This window comes from Amblyraja radiata, chromosome 31 (assembly GCF_010909765.2).
Source record: "Amblyraja radiata isolate CabotCenter1 chromosome 31, sAmbRad1.1.pri, whole genome shotgun sequence".
In the NCBI taxonomy this organism is placed as follows: Eukaryota; Metazoa; Chordata; class Chondrichthyes; order Rajiformes; family Rajidae; genus Amblyraja; species Amblyraja radiata.
Genome location: NC_045986.1, coordinates 6,391,811 through 6,410,017, shown reverse-complemented (window position 1 = coordinate 6,410,017; position 18,207 = coordinate 6,391,811). Strand labels below are relative to the sequence as shown.

Here is an 18,207-nt window from a genome sequence, read left to right as displayed (position 1 = left end):
ACGCACTTCGACACAGGCTGGGGGGGGGGGGCTGGGGCTGGTGCAAAGGCATATGTAAATGAGATCTATTCCGATTGGACATCTCTGAGGGATGGCATAGTGACATCACACAATTGAACCTGCTGCGACATCACGCGGGGGGGGGGGGGGCTGGGGCTGGAGCAAAGGCATATGTAAATGAATCCATTCCGATTGGACATCTGTGAGCATTGGGCATTGTGACATCACACGATGGAACGTTCACCAACATTCTATGGGTGAGAGCTGTTTGTTTTTTTTTTAACATTTTGCGAATGTAAAAGTGAAATCTCTACCAAAATGGAGAAAATCTTGGAGTTTCTGCGTGTGGTTTCGGCGGGCCAAGGATTCAAAGGCCAAAAATCTAATCTGAAAATCTAATCTGAAAATGGAATCTGACATACACCCACAAACACAGTTTTAATATATAGATAGATATACACATAAATATAACCATATAACAATTACAGCACGGAAACAGGCCATCTCGACCCTTCTAGTCCGTGCCGAACACATAATCTCCCCTAGTCCCATATACCTGCGCTCAGACCATAACCCTCCATTCCTTTCCCATCCATATAACTATATAGCCATATAGCCTTACATGTAATGAGCGTTTGACGGCACTGGGCCTATACTCGCTGTAGTCTACAAGGATGAAGGGTGCCTCATTGAACCTACCCAATAGTCCTTGCCTGGATAGAATGGATGTGGAGAGGATGTTTAGAGGGGAGGTCTAGAGGTCATAGCCTCAGAATTAGACGTTCCTTTATGGAGATGAGGAGGAATATTTTGCCACAGAAGGCAGACATAAATTCTTGATTAGTACAGGTCAGGGGTATGGGGAGAAGGCTGGAGAATGGGGTTAGCAGGGAGAGATAGATGAGCTATGATTGAATGGCGGAGTAGACTTGATGGGTCTAATGGCCTAAAGGGCCTGTCCGACTAATGCGACTTTTCAGCGACTGTCTTCGACCTTCAAGCTCGAGGGCATCACCTGAAAAACCTTGAGCTGGATCGACCGTCAGCGATGAAACCGTGAGCTGGATCGACCGCCTGCACACACACACAAACACACTGCAAAGGCGGGGGGCAGGGGAAGCGGGGGAGCGCTGTCTGAAATTCACACTCGCGATGAACAGGAAGGTAAATGATGGCTGGCACAGTTATGGTAAGTCCTTTAGAGAGCGCGGAGAGGGGGTGGGGAGAGTAGGAGAGAGAAGGGGAGAGAAGGAGAGAGAAGGGGAGAGAAGGGGGGAGAAGGGGGTAGGGTGGAGAGGGAGTGGAGATACTTTTAAGAAGCCAGACAACTTTTAATAAAGTTTAACGGGCATTTAGCATTACCGGTCGGTTTACTTACTTTTCTTTCACAACGAGCTTTACCTTAGACTACCTTTGATTACCTTTGATTGCCTATGATAGTATTATGACCTACTACGACCTACCTCGACTAAACCTACGAGTAAAAAAATATTGATTTTTTCCATGGCAACCTTTTTTTACTCATGGGCATTTTTCAGCTTGCTGAAAAAAATGCCGCAACCTAAAGGGGCTGTCCCACTGCGGCGACCTAGTCCGCAAGTTCAGAAGAGGTCTTCGACCTTCAATCTCAAGGGCACTCGCCTGGAAAACCTTGAGCTGAATCGACCATCAGCGATGAAACCGCGAACTGGATCGACCGACCGCACACACACACACACACAAACACATCGCAAAGGCGGGGGCCAGGGAAAGTGGGGAGCGCTGTCTGAAATTCACTCCATGAAGAGGAAGGTAAAAGACGGCTGCACAGTGTACGGTAAGTCCTTTAGACAGCGCGGGGGGGGGGGATAGAAGGGGAGAGAAGGGAGGAAGAAGGGGGGGAGAGGGAGTGGAGACACTTTTAAGAAGTCAGACAACTTATAATAAAGTTTAGCGGGCATTTTACCTACCGGTCCGTTTTCCTTAGTCCTGAAAACTCCAATGAACCAATTAAAATGCCCGGTCAGCGAAGGAGATTGCCTACGGCTGCCCTCGACTGCCTGTAACTACATAGCGACCCCACTCCACTGCATTACAAGTTAAAAAGAACCATTCCCACCAATTTTTACTCACGGAAAATGTTTCAACATGCTGCAAAATTTTCCACAACCTAGCTGAGGCCGCGAGTATGCGGGAACTTCCCTCGAACATGAAGGAGAGTTCCAGTGACTCATAGGACGTCCCAGGACCACGTGTCGACCATGCTGCAAGTTTGAGTCGAGGGCAAACTCGTCTAAACTCGCAGATTAGGTCGCCGCAGTGGGACAGCCCCTTAACTGAGGCCTCGGGTACGCGGGGACTACTCTTAAGCATGAAGAAGAGTTACAAAGACCTCCTAGGACGTCATATCGACCATCCAGCGAGTATGTCGAGGGAAAGCTGTTCTAAGCTCGCGAATTAGGTCCCCGCAGTGGGACGGGCCTTTAAGGGGCTGTCCCACTGAGGCGACCTAATCTGCGAGTTTAGACGAGTTTGCCATCAACTCAAACTCGCAGCATGGTCAACACGTGGTCTTAGGAGGTCATATGAGGTCACTGGAACTCTCCTTCATGCTCGAGGGAAGTTCCCGAATACTCCCGGCGTCAGCTAGATTGCGAGTAAAATTTGGTCGGCATGGTTCTTTTAACTCGTATGGATCGCTATTTAGTTACAGGCAGTCGAGGGCAGCCGTAGGCAATCTCCTTCGCTGACCGGGCATTTTGATTGGCTCATTGGAGTTTTCAGGACCAAGGAAAACCGACCGGTAGGTAAAATGCCCGCTAAACTTTATTATACTTCTTAAAAGTGTCTCCACTCCTTCTCCCCCCTTCTCTCACCTTCTCTCCCGCTCTCTTTTCCCCCCCCTCCGCGCTCTCTAAAGGACTTACCGTACACTGTGCAGCCGACTTTCCTTCCTCTTCATCGTCGGTCTGAATTTCAGACAGCGCTTCCCCTCTTTCCCTGGCCCCCACCTTTGCGATGCGTTTGTGTGTGTGTGTGTACGTTCGGTCGATCAAGCTTGCGGTTTCAACGTTGACGGTCGATCCAGCTCGAGGTTTTCCAGGCGAGTGCCCTTGAGCTTGAAGGTCGAAGACACTCTTCTTAACTCGCGGATTAGGTCGCCACAGTGGGACAGCCCCTTTAATTCTGCTCATATCACTTATGACCTTGTGAAATTACAACGCCAAAGACCTGGGTTCGATCCTGACTCTGGGTGCTATCTACAGAGTTGGTACTTTCTCCCTGTGACTGTGTGGGCTTCTGTTTCTTTCCATAATCCAAAGATGTACAGTTTGTAAGCTAATTGGCTTGTTATACTTGTAAATTGTCCTTAGTGTGTAGGATAGTGTAGTGTGCAGGGGTCGCTGCTGGGAGTGGTCTCGGTGGGCCGAAACGCCTGTTTCCACGCTGTATATCTCAACTAAACTGTAATTTCAAGACAGATCATGAGTCCAGAAACAAACAATCAAAGAACCAAGGGCATTCAGAGATCGCCATGTCTGTATGAAGGGGTGGGGATAGTTGGCAGGGGAGTACAACAATGGAAAGATTTGAAAGCAACGACAAGAATTTAAAAAGCGAGTAATTATTGGGGCAGGAATAGTAAGTTGAGGTCGGTAAGCAGAATGTAATTGGTGAACCTGGACTGAGTTTGGAGTGCAGAGTTTGGGAGAGCAGAATTTGAGAGTTTAGAGCAGAGGTTAGAATATGTGATGTTGTGCAGAGAGGAACTGACCAGCCAAATCTAGAAGTGAATAAGCAAGAATGACGGGATTCATTCATCGATGAAGTGTAACAAGGTCAGATACAGGCAATGCTGCGGCACAGCAGTGGGGAGTGCAAACATTTCAAAGGATAACGACAGTTTGTCCAATTTCCCAATTAGTAATTGTGCCAATTAAAACCATTAAAACCAGCAGGGGAAAAATCTATCGTCCACAAATGCCCTCTGGGTCAGGAAACTGATGCCCTGAGCTTGGCTGGTGTACATGTGAATTCAGACAGCACTGTGGTCGATTCTGAAAAGGGCTGTTTAGTTGTATCAAAATCCACTATATGGAAATAAATCAGTTCAGATCGCCCAGCATCAACAAGCACTGCATTCAGCCAGTCATTCTTAGCCCAGTTGATCTACAACGTCATCTGAAAACTCTTGCCTGCATTGAAAATGTTGCCCACAGGTTTGTGAGGCAACAGCCGAAAGAACCATACATTCCTAACATGCCAAACCTACTCCACCACCCTTAACAATCCCCGCTTCTGTCTGCCATCATCTGCAGTACAACACCCACCAGGATCAGGTGCAAAGCAGTAAATAGTTGAAAGGAAAGGTCCTTGAAATCACTAAGGTTGAACACTATGAAATCTTGTGACATCAGCATGAAACCGTCCTGCTGATTGCCACCTTCCATCCTTCCAGAGCCATTCAGTATTTCGTCATGTTCAAAAAGTGTTCAAAAAACACCAAGAGAAACACATGCAAGTTGGAAATGTCAACATAATTGAATAGATAGCAGGGCCTCTGGCCCAACTAGCCAGGCACTAATGCTATTTGAAAGAAGGAGGAGGAGGCGGCAGTGGAGCGGGCAAAGAGAAGGAAGAAGCAGCAGTTGGTGGAGAGGGAGTCCCACGGTGACCAAGCCCATCCTGTCGTTGGCAGCAGCCTAAAGAAAGTGCTACGGCCAGGGGCTACATAGTGAGCTGTGTCAACCAGACCATGCGGTGACGAAGGGCTCGCTGGTGCAGACCAGTCACATTGAGGTGAAATGACACAAAGCGCTGGAGTAACTCAGCAGAATCAGTGTGAAGAAGGATCTCAACATGACCTCTCCATGTCCTCCAGAGATATCGTCTGACCTGCACTTTGTGTCCTTTTCTATATTATCCATCATCTGCAGTTTGTTATTTCATAAATATACAATAATACCATACTCGGTTATAGTGGGCAATTGGCAATAAGGAACACAATTCTGTTAGAACATGGGTTTACTGTACTCTGATTTGGATTAGATTTTAGTTTCAATTACTGAATTCAACTACAGTTCTTAAGTAATTAAATGGAATAATAAAATAAAATTCATGCCAAACTATTATTCCCTGCATAATGTCCCTGAAAGTGGTAACACAAGTAGATAGAGTGGTAAAGAAGGCATATGGCATGCTTGTTTTCATCGGTCAGGGTATTGAGAATGAGAGTCATGGAGTCATGATGCAGCTCTATAGGACTTTGGTTAGGCTGCATTTGGATTATTGTGTACAGTCTGAATGCCCCATTATAGGAAGAATGTACAGGCTTTGGAACGGGTGTAGAGGAGATTTACCAGAATGACCCCTGAATTAGGGAGAGGTTGAACCTGCTTGGATTGCTTTCTCTGGAAAGCCAGAGGTTGTGAAGAGTCCTGATAGTACAAAAAATTATGAGAGGGATAAATATGGTAGACAGTCAGAATATTTTTCCCATGAATAAAAAATCAAATACTAAAGATGAGAGGGACAAAGTTTAAAGAAGATGTATGATGCAAGGTTTTTTACACAGAGTGTGATGAGTGCCTGGAATGCTTTACCAGTTCATGGCATTTAAAATACCTTTTAATAGGCATATGGATGTGCAGGGAATTGAGGGATGTGGGTTATGTGCAGGTGTATGTATAAGTGAAGTTCTTACCATCATGTTTGGCACAGACTTTGTGGGTCGACAGGCCTGTTATTGAGCTGTACTGTTCTATGTTCTATGACAGTGACTATATTTCAAGAATATTTTTCTGGTTGTGATCGTCTGCAATACGCTGAGCTGTCAAAGGCCGGATATCAAGATAAATAATTACTCTTTATCAAATTTTACCTCATCGTCGTGGACCAGTTCCTTCTTTACAACTTTCATTGCATAAATACAGTCATTTTTCTTCAAACGCACAAGAAGAACTTTAGCATAACTGCCTCGTCCAATGACACGTATAAGATCAAAATCTTGTAAACCCAGCACTGAAGAAATCTTGATTCCATCAACACCATCAACGACTGGCTTGAGGTCCTGGAACCAATAAAATCAAATTACTTAATATAATTCATGCACACTTGGTTTCCAATGCAACTTCCTTAACCAACATAATTTACAAAATGAATTAACACATTAAAGAACAATTAATTCGAGATCATTGCATCTCTGGAACTCCTCATTTTGAATATATGGAGCTAAAATTTTGCTCTTTGGTGGCATTATGGGGGGTTGAAATAATGAGAGGTGAGGCCAAGGTTGAATCAGCTTCTGAAAAGTAGGACAGGCTCGAGTGACAAAATGGCCTGAATCTGTTCCTTTAGACTTTCTGAAGACTGTTGGTGCTGACCTGCAATCACCCTGTACACATGCACTATCCTCCACAATAGGGACAATTTACAATATTAAGATAAGATAGAATTTATTGCCACACAACCAGGGTCGGTGGAATTTGTGTTGTCAGCAGCGATACAATAATAAAGAACATACAACCACAATAAAAATGTAACACAAACATCCACCACAGCATTCATCACTGTGGTGGAAGGCACAACATTTGGCCAGTCCTCCTCCATTTCCCCCCTGTGGACAGGACCAGAGTCCAGAGTCAGTCCAGGATCGGCTCTTCCTCACCGGAGACCGCGGCTTTAAGTTGTTGTAGGCCGCAGGCCGGCGGTCGAGATTTACAAGTCTCCGCCGCAGCCAGAAGCACTGCAGACTGCAGGGCCGGCGGTCGAAGCTCCCCTCCAGGGGTGATGATAAGTCCATGCCGGCCCCGCGGTAGAAGTTGGCCGCGGGCCGGCAGTGATGGCTTCTTCTTCTCCCGGATCCCCCACGAGGGATCCCGGGCTGTAGACGCCGCACCAGCTTCAGGCTGCGGCTTCAGGCTGCCGGCTGCCCCCGGCCAGCGAAACGGAGCGCTCCCCTCCAGCGAGCCCCAGCGAGGGCTCACCCGCTCCACATCGAGAGTCCACGCTGCGCCCGCCGCTGAAGTCCCGGGCGCGTCTCCGGGAAAGGCCGCACCGATCCTTGATGTTAGGCCACGGGGGAGGCGACCTGGAAAAAGTCGCCTCTCCATGGAGGAGGCGACCAAAGCGGTTTCCCCCTTACCCCCCCACACCACCCCCCACACAAAACACACAAAGGAACATTAAATACATACTTTAAAACATACTAAAAAAAAAAAAAAAGTTGAAAAGACTGACGCGCTGCTGACATGGCTGCACACAGAGGAGCACCCCCACAGATATTACCAAAGCCAATTAACTCACAACCCTGTACTTCTTTGGAATGTGGGAGGAAATCGGAGCACCCGGAAAAAACGGAGAAGATGCAGACTCCGTACAGACAGCAACCATAGTCAGGATCGTACTCTAAGGCAGAAACTCTACCGCTGCACCACTGTTCCTTTCCTTAAGTTTTTATTATGTTTAATTTCTTGGAGAAAATTTTTAAGTATCATGTATCATAGGGCATCTGTGATACCCTCACTAGATGAATATACACCATCGAGTCATAGAGCATGGAAACAGGCCCTTCGGCCCAATTTACCCATGCCAACCAAGATGCTCCATCTACGATAATTCCACTTGCCTGCATTTGGTCAATATCCCTTTAAACCTTTTCTATCTATGTACATGTCTTTTAAATGTTGTTAAGAGTACCTGCCTCAGCTACCTCCTCTGGCAGCTCATTCCATATACCCACCTGTGTAAAAAAATAGCCATCATGTTCCTATTAAATCTTTCCCCTCTCACCTTAAACGGATGATACAAAGCTGGGTGGCAGTCTGAGCTGCGAAGAGAATGTTATAAGGCTGCAGGATGACTTGGATTGGTTGGGTGAGTGGGCAGATGCATGGCAGATGCAGTATAATGTGGATAAATGTGAGGTTATCCACTTTGGTGGCAAGAACAGGAAGGCAGATATTATCTGAATGGTGTCAGATTGTGAAAAGGGGAGTTGCAACGAGACGTGGGTGTCCTTGTACCTCAGTCACTGAAAGTAGGCAGTGAAAAAAGCTAATGGCATGTTGGCCTTCATTGCGAGAGGATTTGAGTTTAGGAGCAAGGAGGTCCTACTACAGTTATACAGGGGCCTGGTGAGACTGCACCTGGACTATTGTGTGCAGTTGTGTTCTCCTAATTTGAGGAAGGACATTCTTTCTATTGAGTGAGTGCAGCGTAGGTTCACCAGGTTGATTCCTGGGATGGCGCGACTGACATATCAAGAAAGAATCGGTCGACTGGGCTTGTATTCACTGGAAGTTAGAAGGATGAGAGGGATTCTTACAGAAACATAGAAAAATCTTAAGGGATTGGACAGGTTAGATGCAAGAAAAATGTTCCCGATGTTCCAGAACCAGGGATCACAGTTTAGGAATAAGGGATAGGCTATTTAGGTCTGAGATGAGGAAAAATGTTTTCACCCTGAGATTTGTGAATGTGTGAAATAAGCGAGTTCGGTATTCCGACTGCGCATGCCCAGGTCATAGGTCACTCGCAGTGGAGGCCAATTTACTGGATGTTTTCAAGAGAGAGTTAGATTTAGCTCTTAGGGCTAAAGAAATCAAGGGATATGGGGAAAAAGCAGGAACAGGGTTCTGATTTTAGATGATCGGCCATGATCATATTGAATGGCGGCGATGGCTCGAAGGGTCGAATGGCCTACTCCTGCACCTATATTCAATGTTTCTATGTAAACCTCTGTAATCTGGTTCTTGATTCCCCTACTCTGGGTAAAAGACTATGTATTCACCATATCTATTCCCTTAAATATCTTATACACCACTGTAAGATCACCCCTCAAAGCCTCCCGTCCTCAAGGAAATAATGTCCTAGCCTGCCCAACTTCTCCCACTATCTCAGACCTTCAAGGCCAAGCAATTGTTATTGGGCATATACACAGATGTCATGTGGGAGTCATTTAAAGGCCAGCTGATCAAAATGCAGCATCAGCATGTTCCAGTAAGGAGGAGCGATAAGGACGGCAAGGTAAGGGAACCGTGGATGACCAAGGAGATTGTTCAGGAACACAAAGGAAGCTTATGTCAGGTGTAAGAGAGTGGCATCAGAGGAATTTAAAGCAAGTATGAATGAACTCAAGTTGGAGATTAGAAGGCCCAAAAGGGTCTATGAAATGACATTAGCAAGATGGATTTTTAAAAATCCCCAGACCTTTTAAACATACTTTAACAATAAAGTGGTGACCAGAAGAAGGGAGGACCACTCACAAGTAAAAGGAGGAAATCTATGCTTAGAGTTGATGTAGGTGATGCACTAAACGAGTAATTTGTATTCACCGAAAAAGACTCGGAGGATAATGAGGTCATAAGTTCATAAATTCATGTTATAGGAGCAGAATTAGACAATTCGGCCCATCAAGTCTACTCCGCCATTCAATCATGGCTGATCTATCATTCCCTCTTAACTCCATTCCCCTGCCTTCTCCCCTTAACTCCTGACACCCGTACTAATCGGAAACTGACAATCTCTGCCTTAATAATATCCATTGATGGCCTCCACAGCTGCCTCTGGCAATGAATTCCACAGATTCACCACACTCTGACTTAAGAAATTCCTCCTCATTTCCTTTCTAAAGGGACATCCTTTTATTCTGAGGCTATGGTCTTTGATTCTCCCACTAGTGGAAACATCCTCTCCACATCCACTCTATCCAGTCCTTTCACTATTCAGTAAGTTTCTATGAGGTACCCCCTCATCCTTCTAAACCCCAGTGCCGTCAAAAGTTCATCATGTTAACTCAATCATCCCTGGGATCATTCTCGTTAACTTCCTCTAGACCAGGAGTTGGCAACCTTGTTCTGCATAGGGGCCAGGACACATGTCTGTGAGCGGATGGCGGGCCACATCTATTGCCATCGTGTGACATTTGGTGTTGTTTTTCGCATTCGTTTTCAAGTGTTTTTCAATTAGTTTTCTGCAGATCCCAGGTCCCTCACGTGACCCGGGATTGGTCGCAGTTCCCAGGTTGGCTCGCCTTCCCCGGGATTGGCTCTAGCGCCCAGGTCGCCTGCGTACCTGGAATGAGCCGCTGTTCCCAAATCAGCTTGCGCCCCTGGGACTGGCTACAGTTCCCAGTTCGCGAAAACGAATTGAAAAAAAATACACCTGCAGGCCGGATGATTTTGGGTTATGGGCTACCCTTTCGGGTTACCCATTCCAACGCCAGCACATCCTTCATCGGATATGCGGCCCAAAACAGCTCACAATATTCCAAAGTAAGACAAAAAAGCTGGAGAAAATCAATGGGTGAGGCAGCATCTATGGAGCGAAGGAATAGGCGACGTTTCAGGTCGAGACCCTTCTTCAGACTGATGTCGGGGTGGAGGGGGGGGGGGGGGGAAGAAAGGAAGAGGCGGAGACAGTAGGCTGTGGGAGAGCTGGGTAGGGGAGGGGAAAGAAGGACTACCTAAAATTGGAGAAGTCAATGTCCATACCGCTGGGGTGTAAACTACCCAAGCGAAATATGAGGTGCTGTTCCTCCAATTTGCGGTGGGACTCACTGTGGCCATGGAGGAGGCCCAGGACAGAAAGGTTGGATTTGGAATGGGAGGGGGAGTTGAAGTGCTGAGCCACCCTAACCATAATAGGCGACTTTTTAGAGGACTGCTGGCGACTGTCATAGTCTTGTTGGATCGTCGAGAATTGAATGCATCCCACGACTATGTCTACGACGACCTACGACAATCTACGACTTAATCGCTGATACGCTCGTGACAACTGGCGACCCAATAGTGGGACTGACCACCTTCGACTCACAGACGACTACACCCACGATCACAGAATTAATCTACGACTCAAGTAACGACTAGGCATCAAGCTACGACTCTGTAGGCGTAAAAATCAACACCAAAACAATGACGTAATTTTACAATGATACATCCATCTTCTATCTATATATTAAAAGTGTGTGTGTGTGTGTGTGTGTGTGTGTCAGATTCCATTTTCAGATATTTAGTTTTTGCCCTTTGATTCCTTGGTTGGCCAAAACCACATGCTCAAATCTCGTCATTTTTTCCATTTTGGTAGAGATTTCACTTTTACATTCTCAGTTCCACTCCTCATTAAATGTCGTAGTGTTAAAGTACACATTTTTAATACAATCCTTCCCCCCCCCCCTCACTCACTCATTTTAAAATCTAAACCGGACTCACGAGCTGCTTGACATCACAATCCCACCTGCCTCCAGGCCCCGCCCCCCCCAACCACTGTGGATTAAAGGCGACTTCTCACGAGCTGAACCGTATCATCACTGTTGCCCCAGCTTTGAAACCTTGCGCTCTCATTCCAGCTGTGGGTTTACAGAGTCAGAAGCCGCTTCTCTCTCTCTCTTCATTTGGCAGCCCGGCACCCCCCCCGCTGCCTGTGCCATGCCAAGTACGCTCGCGCCACGCCTCCCGCAGCTCGACTCCAGCCCGCCCGCTCTAACCCCCGCCCTCCCCCCACTTCACCTCTCTCCCCCATCCTCCCCTTCCTCTCCCCTTCACCCCCACTTTACCTCTCTTCCCCATCCACAAGACCTCTGCACTCAGGACGCTGATGTCGTTTCGTTGACGCGTGCTCGGCTGCCCGATCGCTTCCTCCTCTCCCCCTCTTCCTAATCTACACACCCCTTCTCCCCCCCCCCCCCCGGGGCCTGAATCCTGGCGCCTCCCCCACCCCCTCCCTCCTGCTGTCAGTCGCGTCGCTCGCAAGGCCTTTGAAAAAAACACGCCGTCACGAGAGCGAGTGATTATTGCGTTCAAGAACCAGCCCTCACCTCTGACGACGCGCACCCCAACCCCTCAAATTCTCCCCACTCCCTCTCACCCATCCGCTCCCTCTCCGCCCCCTCACGCTCCCTCTCTCCCCCTCCTCTCGCCCCTTCCTCTCCCCCCTCCTCCCACCCTTCCTATTCCCCCTCCTCCCACCCTTCCTCTCCCCCTTACCCCCCTCCTCTCCCATCCCTTCCCCCCTCTCTCTCCACCCACTCCCCCTCTGTACCTCTCCCCCTTACCCCTCTCCCCCTCCCTACCCATTCTTCCCCTTTTCTCCCCTCTCTCCCCCCCTTTCTCCCCTCTCTCCCCCCTCCCCCCTCCCTCTCACCGCCCCTCTCTTCCCCCCTCTCTCCCCCTCCCCTCCTCCCCCTCCCTTTCCCCCACCTCTCCCCCTCCCTACCCATACCTCTCCCCCTCCCTTCCCTCCACCTCTCCCCTTCCCTCCCCCCCTCTGTCCCCTCCCTCCCGGTCACCCCCTCTCTGTCCCCCTCCTCCCGGTCCCCCCCTTCCTCTGCCCCCCTCCCTCCTTCCCCCTCCCTCTCCCCCCCGCCCTCCCTCTCCCCCCCGCCCTCCTTCCCCCCTCCCTCTCCCCCCCTTCCTCCCTCCCTCTCTCACCTCCCTCCCTCCCCCCCCTCCCCCTCCCTCCCTCCCTCTCTCCCCCCTCCCCCTCCCTCTCCCCCTCCCTCCCTCTACCGCATGTTCGGGGAACAGACCCAACAGGTCTGCACTTGGTCTAGTATACTTATAAAACTCTGTGTGTGTGAGTGTGTGTGTGTGTGTATATGTCAGATTCAGCCTTTGATTCCTTGGTCCGCCAAAACCACACGCTGAAACTCCGTGATTTTTTCCATTTCGCTAGCTAATTCACTTTTACATTCACTCATGCACTCCTCAAAACATTTGGACATTTTTATGTACACATTTTTAAATAAGATCCTTCCCCCCCCCCCCCACCACTCACTCATTTTGTCGCCTCCTGCTGGCCAGCGACCATAACGACTGCTAACGCCCGGCTCTGCTCGAAAAACGCCGACATTTTTCTCAACCGCTGGTGCCCGGCCCGGCTCTGTCACGCTGCCTCAAGCCAAACATCAGATGTTCAACTGCTGCTTTTCGCCCTTGGGCGAAAAGCAGCGGGGGAAGAGCCAACGTGACAGAGCCGGCGTGTCAGAAGCGCCGAGGATGCGAGGCCTCACAGTCTCTGATGGGGCCGCTTTCACAGACTTTACCGTCAGCGGCAGGGACAACTTCGGATCCAGCAGCAGAGTGGCTCCGTTAATGCATTCATTTCACAGTGAGTTCAGTTCGGTAACAGCACTCCCCCTCCCTCCCCCCCCCCCACCCCCCCCCCCCCCCCCGCCCTCACTCCCCTTCCTCCCCCCCATGATGTCACAATGGGTCTGCGCCGTCTTGCTCGCGCTGCGAGTGATGTCACCCTCCCCTCCCCACCCTCCTCCTTTGGTTTGAAGCCTGCTCCCCGCTGTCTGCTCCCGCTGGCTGTTCCCCACTCCCCGGCCGCCCGCCCCGCTCCCCTCCTCCTCTCCCTCCTCCCCCCCTCCTCTCTCCCACCCCCTCCTCTACCCCCTCCTCTCCCATCCCCTCCTCTCTCCCCTCCGCTCTCCCACCCCCTCCTCTCCCCGCCGCTCAATACAAATACAATCCCTGCTGCTTTCAGCAGCCCTTTTGCTTGTACACCCGGAAGGCAGAAGGACATGAACAAGGGTGAGGAAGAAGCCCAAGAAGAAGTCTCAGTGGGTGAAGCCCCTCTTTCAAAGTAGATGCAGGTTGGGTCAGTAAGAAAACCTGATAAATGCGCTACATGAAGAAGATTTGGCTGCTTTCAAAAACGTTACTAGAATGCCCCCTGAGCTGTTTCAGGAGCTGAAGGGCCCTCTCCTGGAAAAAAAAGGAAACCTATATGAGGAAGCCACTGGAACCAGGCCTGCGCCAAGCCATCACCCTCCGCTACCTGGCATCAGGAGATTCGTACAAGAGCCTCTGTTACAATTTTCTTGTAGCCCAGAATGCCATCAGCAAGATTGTCCGAGAGACCTGTGAGGCCATCATCAAGGGTTATGAAGATGAAGTGATGGACTGCCCTCGTACACCAGATGACTGGAAGAGAGTGGCGCAGGGCTTTGATAAAAGCAGGAACTTCAAGCACACATGTGGGGCAATGGACGGCAAGCACTTGGCCATCCGGTGTCCACCCAAGGGAGGTTCAATATACTTCAATTACCAGAAGTTCCATTCAATTGTACTCCGAGCTGTGGTGGATGCTAACTACAACTTCTTGTTTGTGGATGTGGGCACACCTGGCAGTGTCGCAGATGGTAGGATCTGGAAAGAGACCTCCATTGGGAAAGCACTAGAAGAAGGAACAGCAGGCTTTCCTGATCCAGGACCTCTGCCAGGAGAAGACAACCCTGACATCCAGTACACACTGGTTGCTGATGATGCATTCCCACTCAGGTCATGGATGATGAAGCCATACCCTCACAGGCGGCTGTCATGGGAGCAGAGGATCTTCAATTACAGGCTGTCCAGGGCTAGGAGGGTCGTGGAAAACGCCTTTGGCATCCTCGCCAGCAGATTTAGATGCTTGCTGGCTACGATGGAGCAGGAGCCCAAGATTGTGGAGACAATTATGTACATAGCATGTGCCCTCCACAACCTGATTCGTACCAGAGGTGCAGCAGCAGCAGCATGGAGGAGAGTGACCGAGTGGACAACCAGACAGGAAATAATACACCAGGTTCATGGAGTACAGGCTGCATCGATGGTGCCACTGGAGAGATTGCCAGGAAACACCGGCAAAAAGAGTGCCAAGGAGCAGAAAGACCATCTCTGCTCTTACTACAACTCAAAACTAGGCAGTGTACAATGGCAAAATGACATGATTTGAAGAACAGCAGCAAACATCCCACACCACAAACAGAAGTCCACCACTCCAGGAGGAGAGCCCACTGCAGACCACAAGATAATTCCCTTTTCAGGTACATCCACATCCTGCCGAAATAGTTTAATTTTAAATTAAGTGGACTTCTTGAGTTTGTGTTTCTTTAAGTTAAAAAAAATCTTTAAAAAGATTTGTTCTAAATGCAGTGCATTGCTTGCCTTTGTGATTGTTTGATTAATGAAAATATATATTACAAATATTGCTTGTGTTGTTTTTTCATCAAAACATGTAAAAAGATTCTGCCTGAAAAATGCAGTGCACTGCTTGTGTTTTAGTGTTAGATTCATCAAAAAGAATAAAAATAATACTATTTTAAATGCAGTGCATTGCTTGTTTTATTGTTACATTCATCAAAATGTATAAAAATAATACTCTTAAATCCAGTGCATTGATGGCGGTGAACCTTCCTTTTCCTCGGAGCCATGTTCCACCGTCTGATCGACTGAAATAAAAATTGTGCAATGACCGCGCACTGGACTAACAGCGCACCACATGCAGCTGTTTACATTCCTTTTTTTTTGCAATGAGCCAATGAAAATGGTGATTAATTAAAACTACCTACGACTAACTCGACTACCTACAACTACATGGCGACCCCACCACATTTGCACCGACAACTACAGGATTATCGATTATCTCCATGGCGACCAATTTTTGATCGCAGAAAGTTTTTCAACATGTTGAAAAATTTGCTGCGACGATACTGAGGCCGCGACTAGTTCCCAGAATGCGGGAACTCCTCGAGACCATGAAGGAGACTCACCAGACACCACCAACCTGCACTCGCCTAAAAAGTCGCCTAAGTGGAACAGGCCCACAACCCTACCTATGTCCAAGTCAAATCCCTCCCTACCTATGTCCAAGATCCTATCCCCCCTGGTCAAGCCCCTCCCTACCTATGTCCAAGACACCTCACACGCTCTTCTTGTCCTTCATGACATCCGTTTGCCATCCCCGTCTACTAATACTCTCCTCCGCCTAGTGGAGCTGGTCCTAACCCTCAACAACTTTTCCTTTGACTCCACCCATTTGCTCCAAATCCAAGGCGTAGCTAGGAACACGTGCATGGGCCCCTGCTATGCCTGCCTCTTTGTAGGGCGCGTCGAACAATCCTTGTTCGAGGCGTACCGTGGCCCTATCCCAGAACTCTACCTCCGCTACATTGACGACTGCATTGGTGCTACTTCCTGCACCCATGCAGAACTCACTGACTTCATCCATTTCACCACTAACTTCCATCCGGCACTCAAAATCACTTGGACCATTTCCGACATCTCCCTACCGTTTCTAGACCTCACCATCTCCATCGCAGGTAACAGACTACTGATCAACATCTACTACAAACCCACTGACTCCCATGGCTATCTGGACTACACTTCTTCCCACCCTGCTTCCTGTAAGGACTCCATCCCCTACTCCCCATTCCTTCGTCTACGCTGCATCTGCACCCAGTATGAGGTGTTTCAAACCAGGGCAATGGAAATGTCCTCATTCTTTAGGGAACGGAGGTTCCCCTCTTCTACGAAAGATGAGGCTCTCACAAGGATCTCCTCTCTATCCCGCAGCTCCGCTCTCACTCCCCATCCCCCCACTCGTAACAAGGACAAAGTCCTCCTTGTCCTCACCTTCCACCCTAGCAGCCGTCACATACAACATATAATCCTTCAACATTTTCGCCACCTCCAACGGGATCCCACCACTCTCCACATCTTCCCATCTCCTCCCTTTTCTGCTTTACGCAGAGACCGTACCTTCCGTATCTCCCCGGTCTATTTGTCCCTTCCCACCCAAACCACCTCCTCCCCTGGTACTTTCCCTTGCAACCGCAGGAAATGCTACACTTGTCGCTTTACCTCCCCCCTCGGCTCCATCCAAGGACCCAAGCAGTCTTTCCAGGTGAGGCAGATTTTCACCTGCACCTCCTCCAACCTCATCTATTGCATCCACTGTTCCAGGTGTCAACTGCTCTACATTAACCATATAACAATTACAGCACGGAAACAGGCCTTCTCGGCCCTTCTAGTCCGTGCCGAACACGTATTCTCCCCTAGTCCCATCTACCTGCACTCAGACCATAACCCTCCATTCCTTTCCATATAACCATATATAAACCATATAACAATTACAGCACGGAAACAGGCCATCTCGGCCCTACAAGTCCGTGCCGAACAACTTATTTTCCCTTAGTCCCACCTGCCTGCACTCATACCATAACCCTCCATTCCCTTCTCATCCATATGCCTATCCAATTTATTTTTAAATGATACCAACGAACCTGCCGCCACCACTTCCACTGGAAGCTCATTCCACACCGCTACCACTCTCTGAGTAAAGAAGTTCCCCCTCATGTTACCCCTAAACTTCTGTCCCTTAATTCTGAAGTCATGTCCTCTTGTTTGAATCTTCCCTATTCTCAAAGGGAAAAGCTTGATCACATCAACTCTGTCTATCCCTCTCATCATTTTAAAGACCTCTATCAAGCCCCCCTTAACCTTCTGCGCTCCAGAGAATAAAGACCTAACTTATTCAACCTATCTCTGTAACTAAGTTGTTGAAACCCAGGCAACATTCTAGTAAATCTCCTCTGTACTCTCTCTATTTTGTTGACATCCTTCCTATAATTGGGCGACCAAAATTGTACACCATACTCCAGATTTGGTCTCACCAATGCCTTGTACAATTTTAACATTACTTCCCAGCTTCTATACTCAATGCTCTGATTTATAAAGTCTAGCATACCAAAAGCTTTTTTTACCACCCTATCTATATGAGATTCCACCTTCAAGGAACTATGCACGGTTATTCCCAGATCCCTCTGTTCAACTGTATTCTTCAATTCCCTACCATTTATCATGTACGTCCTATTTTGATTTGTCCTGCCAAGGTGTAACACCTCACATTTATCAGCATTAAACTCCATCTGCCATCTTTCAGCCCATTTTTCCAAATGGCCTAAATCACTCTGTAGACTTTGGAAATCCTCTTCATTATCCACAATACCCCCTATCTTGGTATCATCTGCATACTTACTAATCCAAATTACCACCCCTTCATCCAGATCATTGATGTACATGACAAACAACAAAGGACCCAACACAGATCCCTGAGGCACCCCACTAGTCACTTGCCTCCAACCCGACAAACAGCCATCCACCATTACCCTCTGGCTTCTCCCATTCAGCCACTGCTGAATCCATCTTGCTATTCCTGCATTTATACCCAACAGTTTAACCTTCTTAACCAACCTTCCATGAGGAACCTTGTCAAAGGCCTTACTAAAGTCCATATAGACAACATCCACTGCTTTACCCTCGTCAATTTCCCTAGTAACCTCTTCAAAAAATTCAAGAAGATTAGTCAAACATGACCTTCCAGGCACAAATCCATGTTGACTGTTCCTAATCAGACCCTGTTTATCCAGATGCTTATATATATTATCTCCAAGTATCTTTTCCA

The 18,207-nt window shown here is 48.3% G+C and overlaps 1 protein-coding gene across 1 annotated transcript in view; it reads right to left on the bottom strand.

The window, feature by feature from the left end:
* LOC116990665 (protein kinase C zeta type-like) overlaps positions 1–18,207 on the bottom strand; it is a 288,589-nt gene that overhangs the window by 140,424 nt on the left and 129,958 nt on the right. Inside the window, exon 8 of the mRNA XM_033048584.1 lies at positions 5,861–6,049. Within this exon, the coding sequence (XP_032904475.1) occupies positions 5,861–6,049 (189 nt within the window). The remainder of the gene's footprint in view (positions 1–5,860; positions 6,050–18,207) is intronic.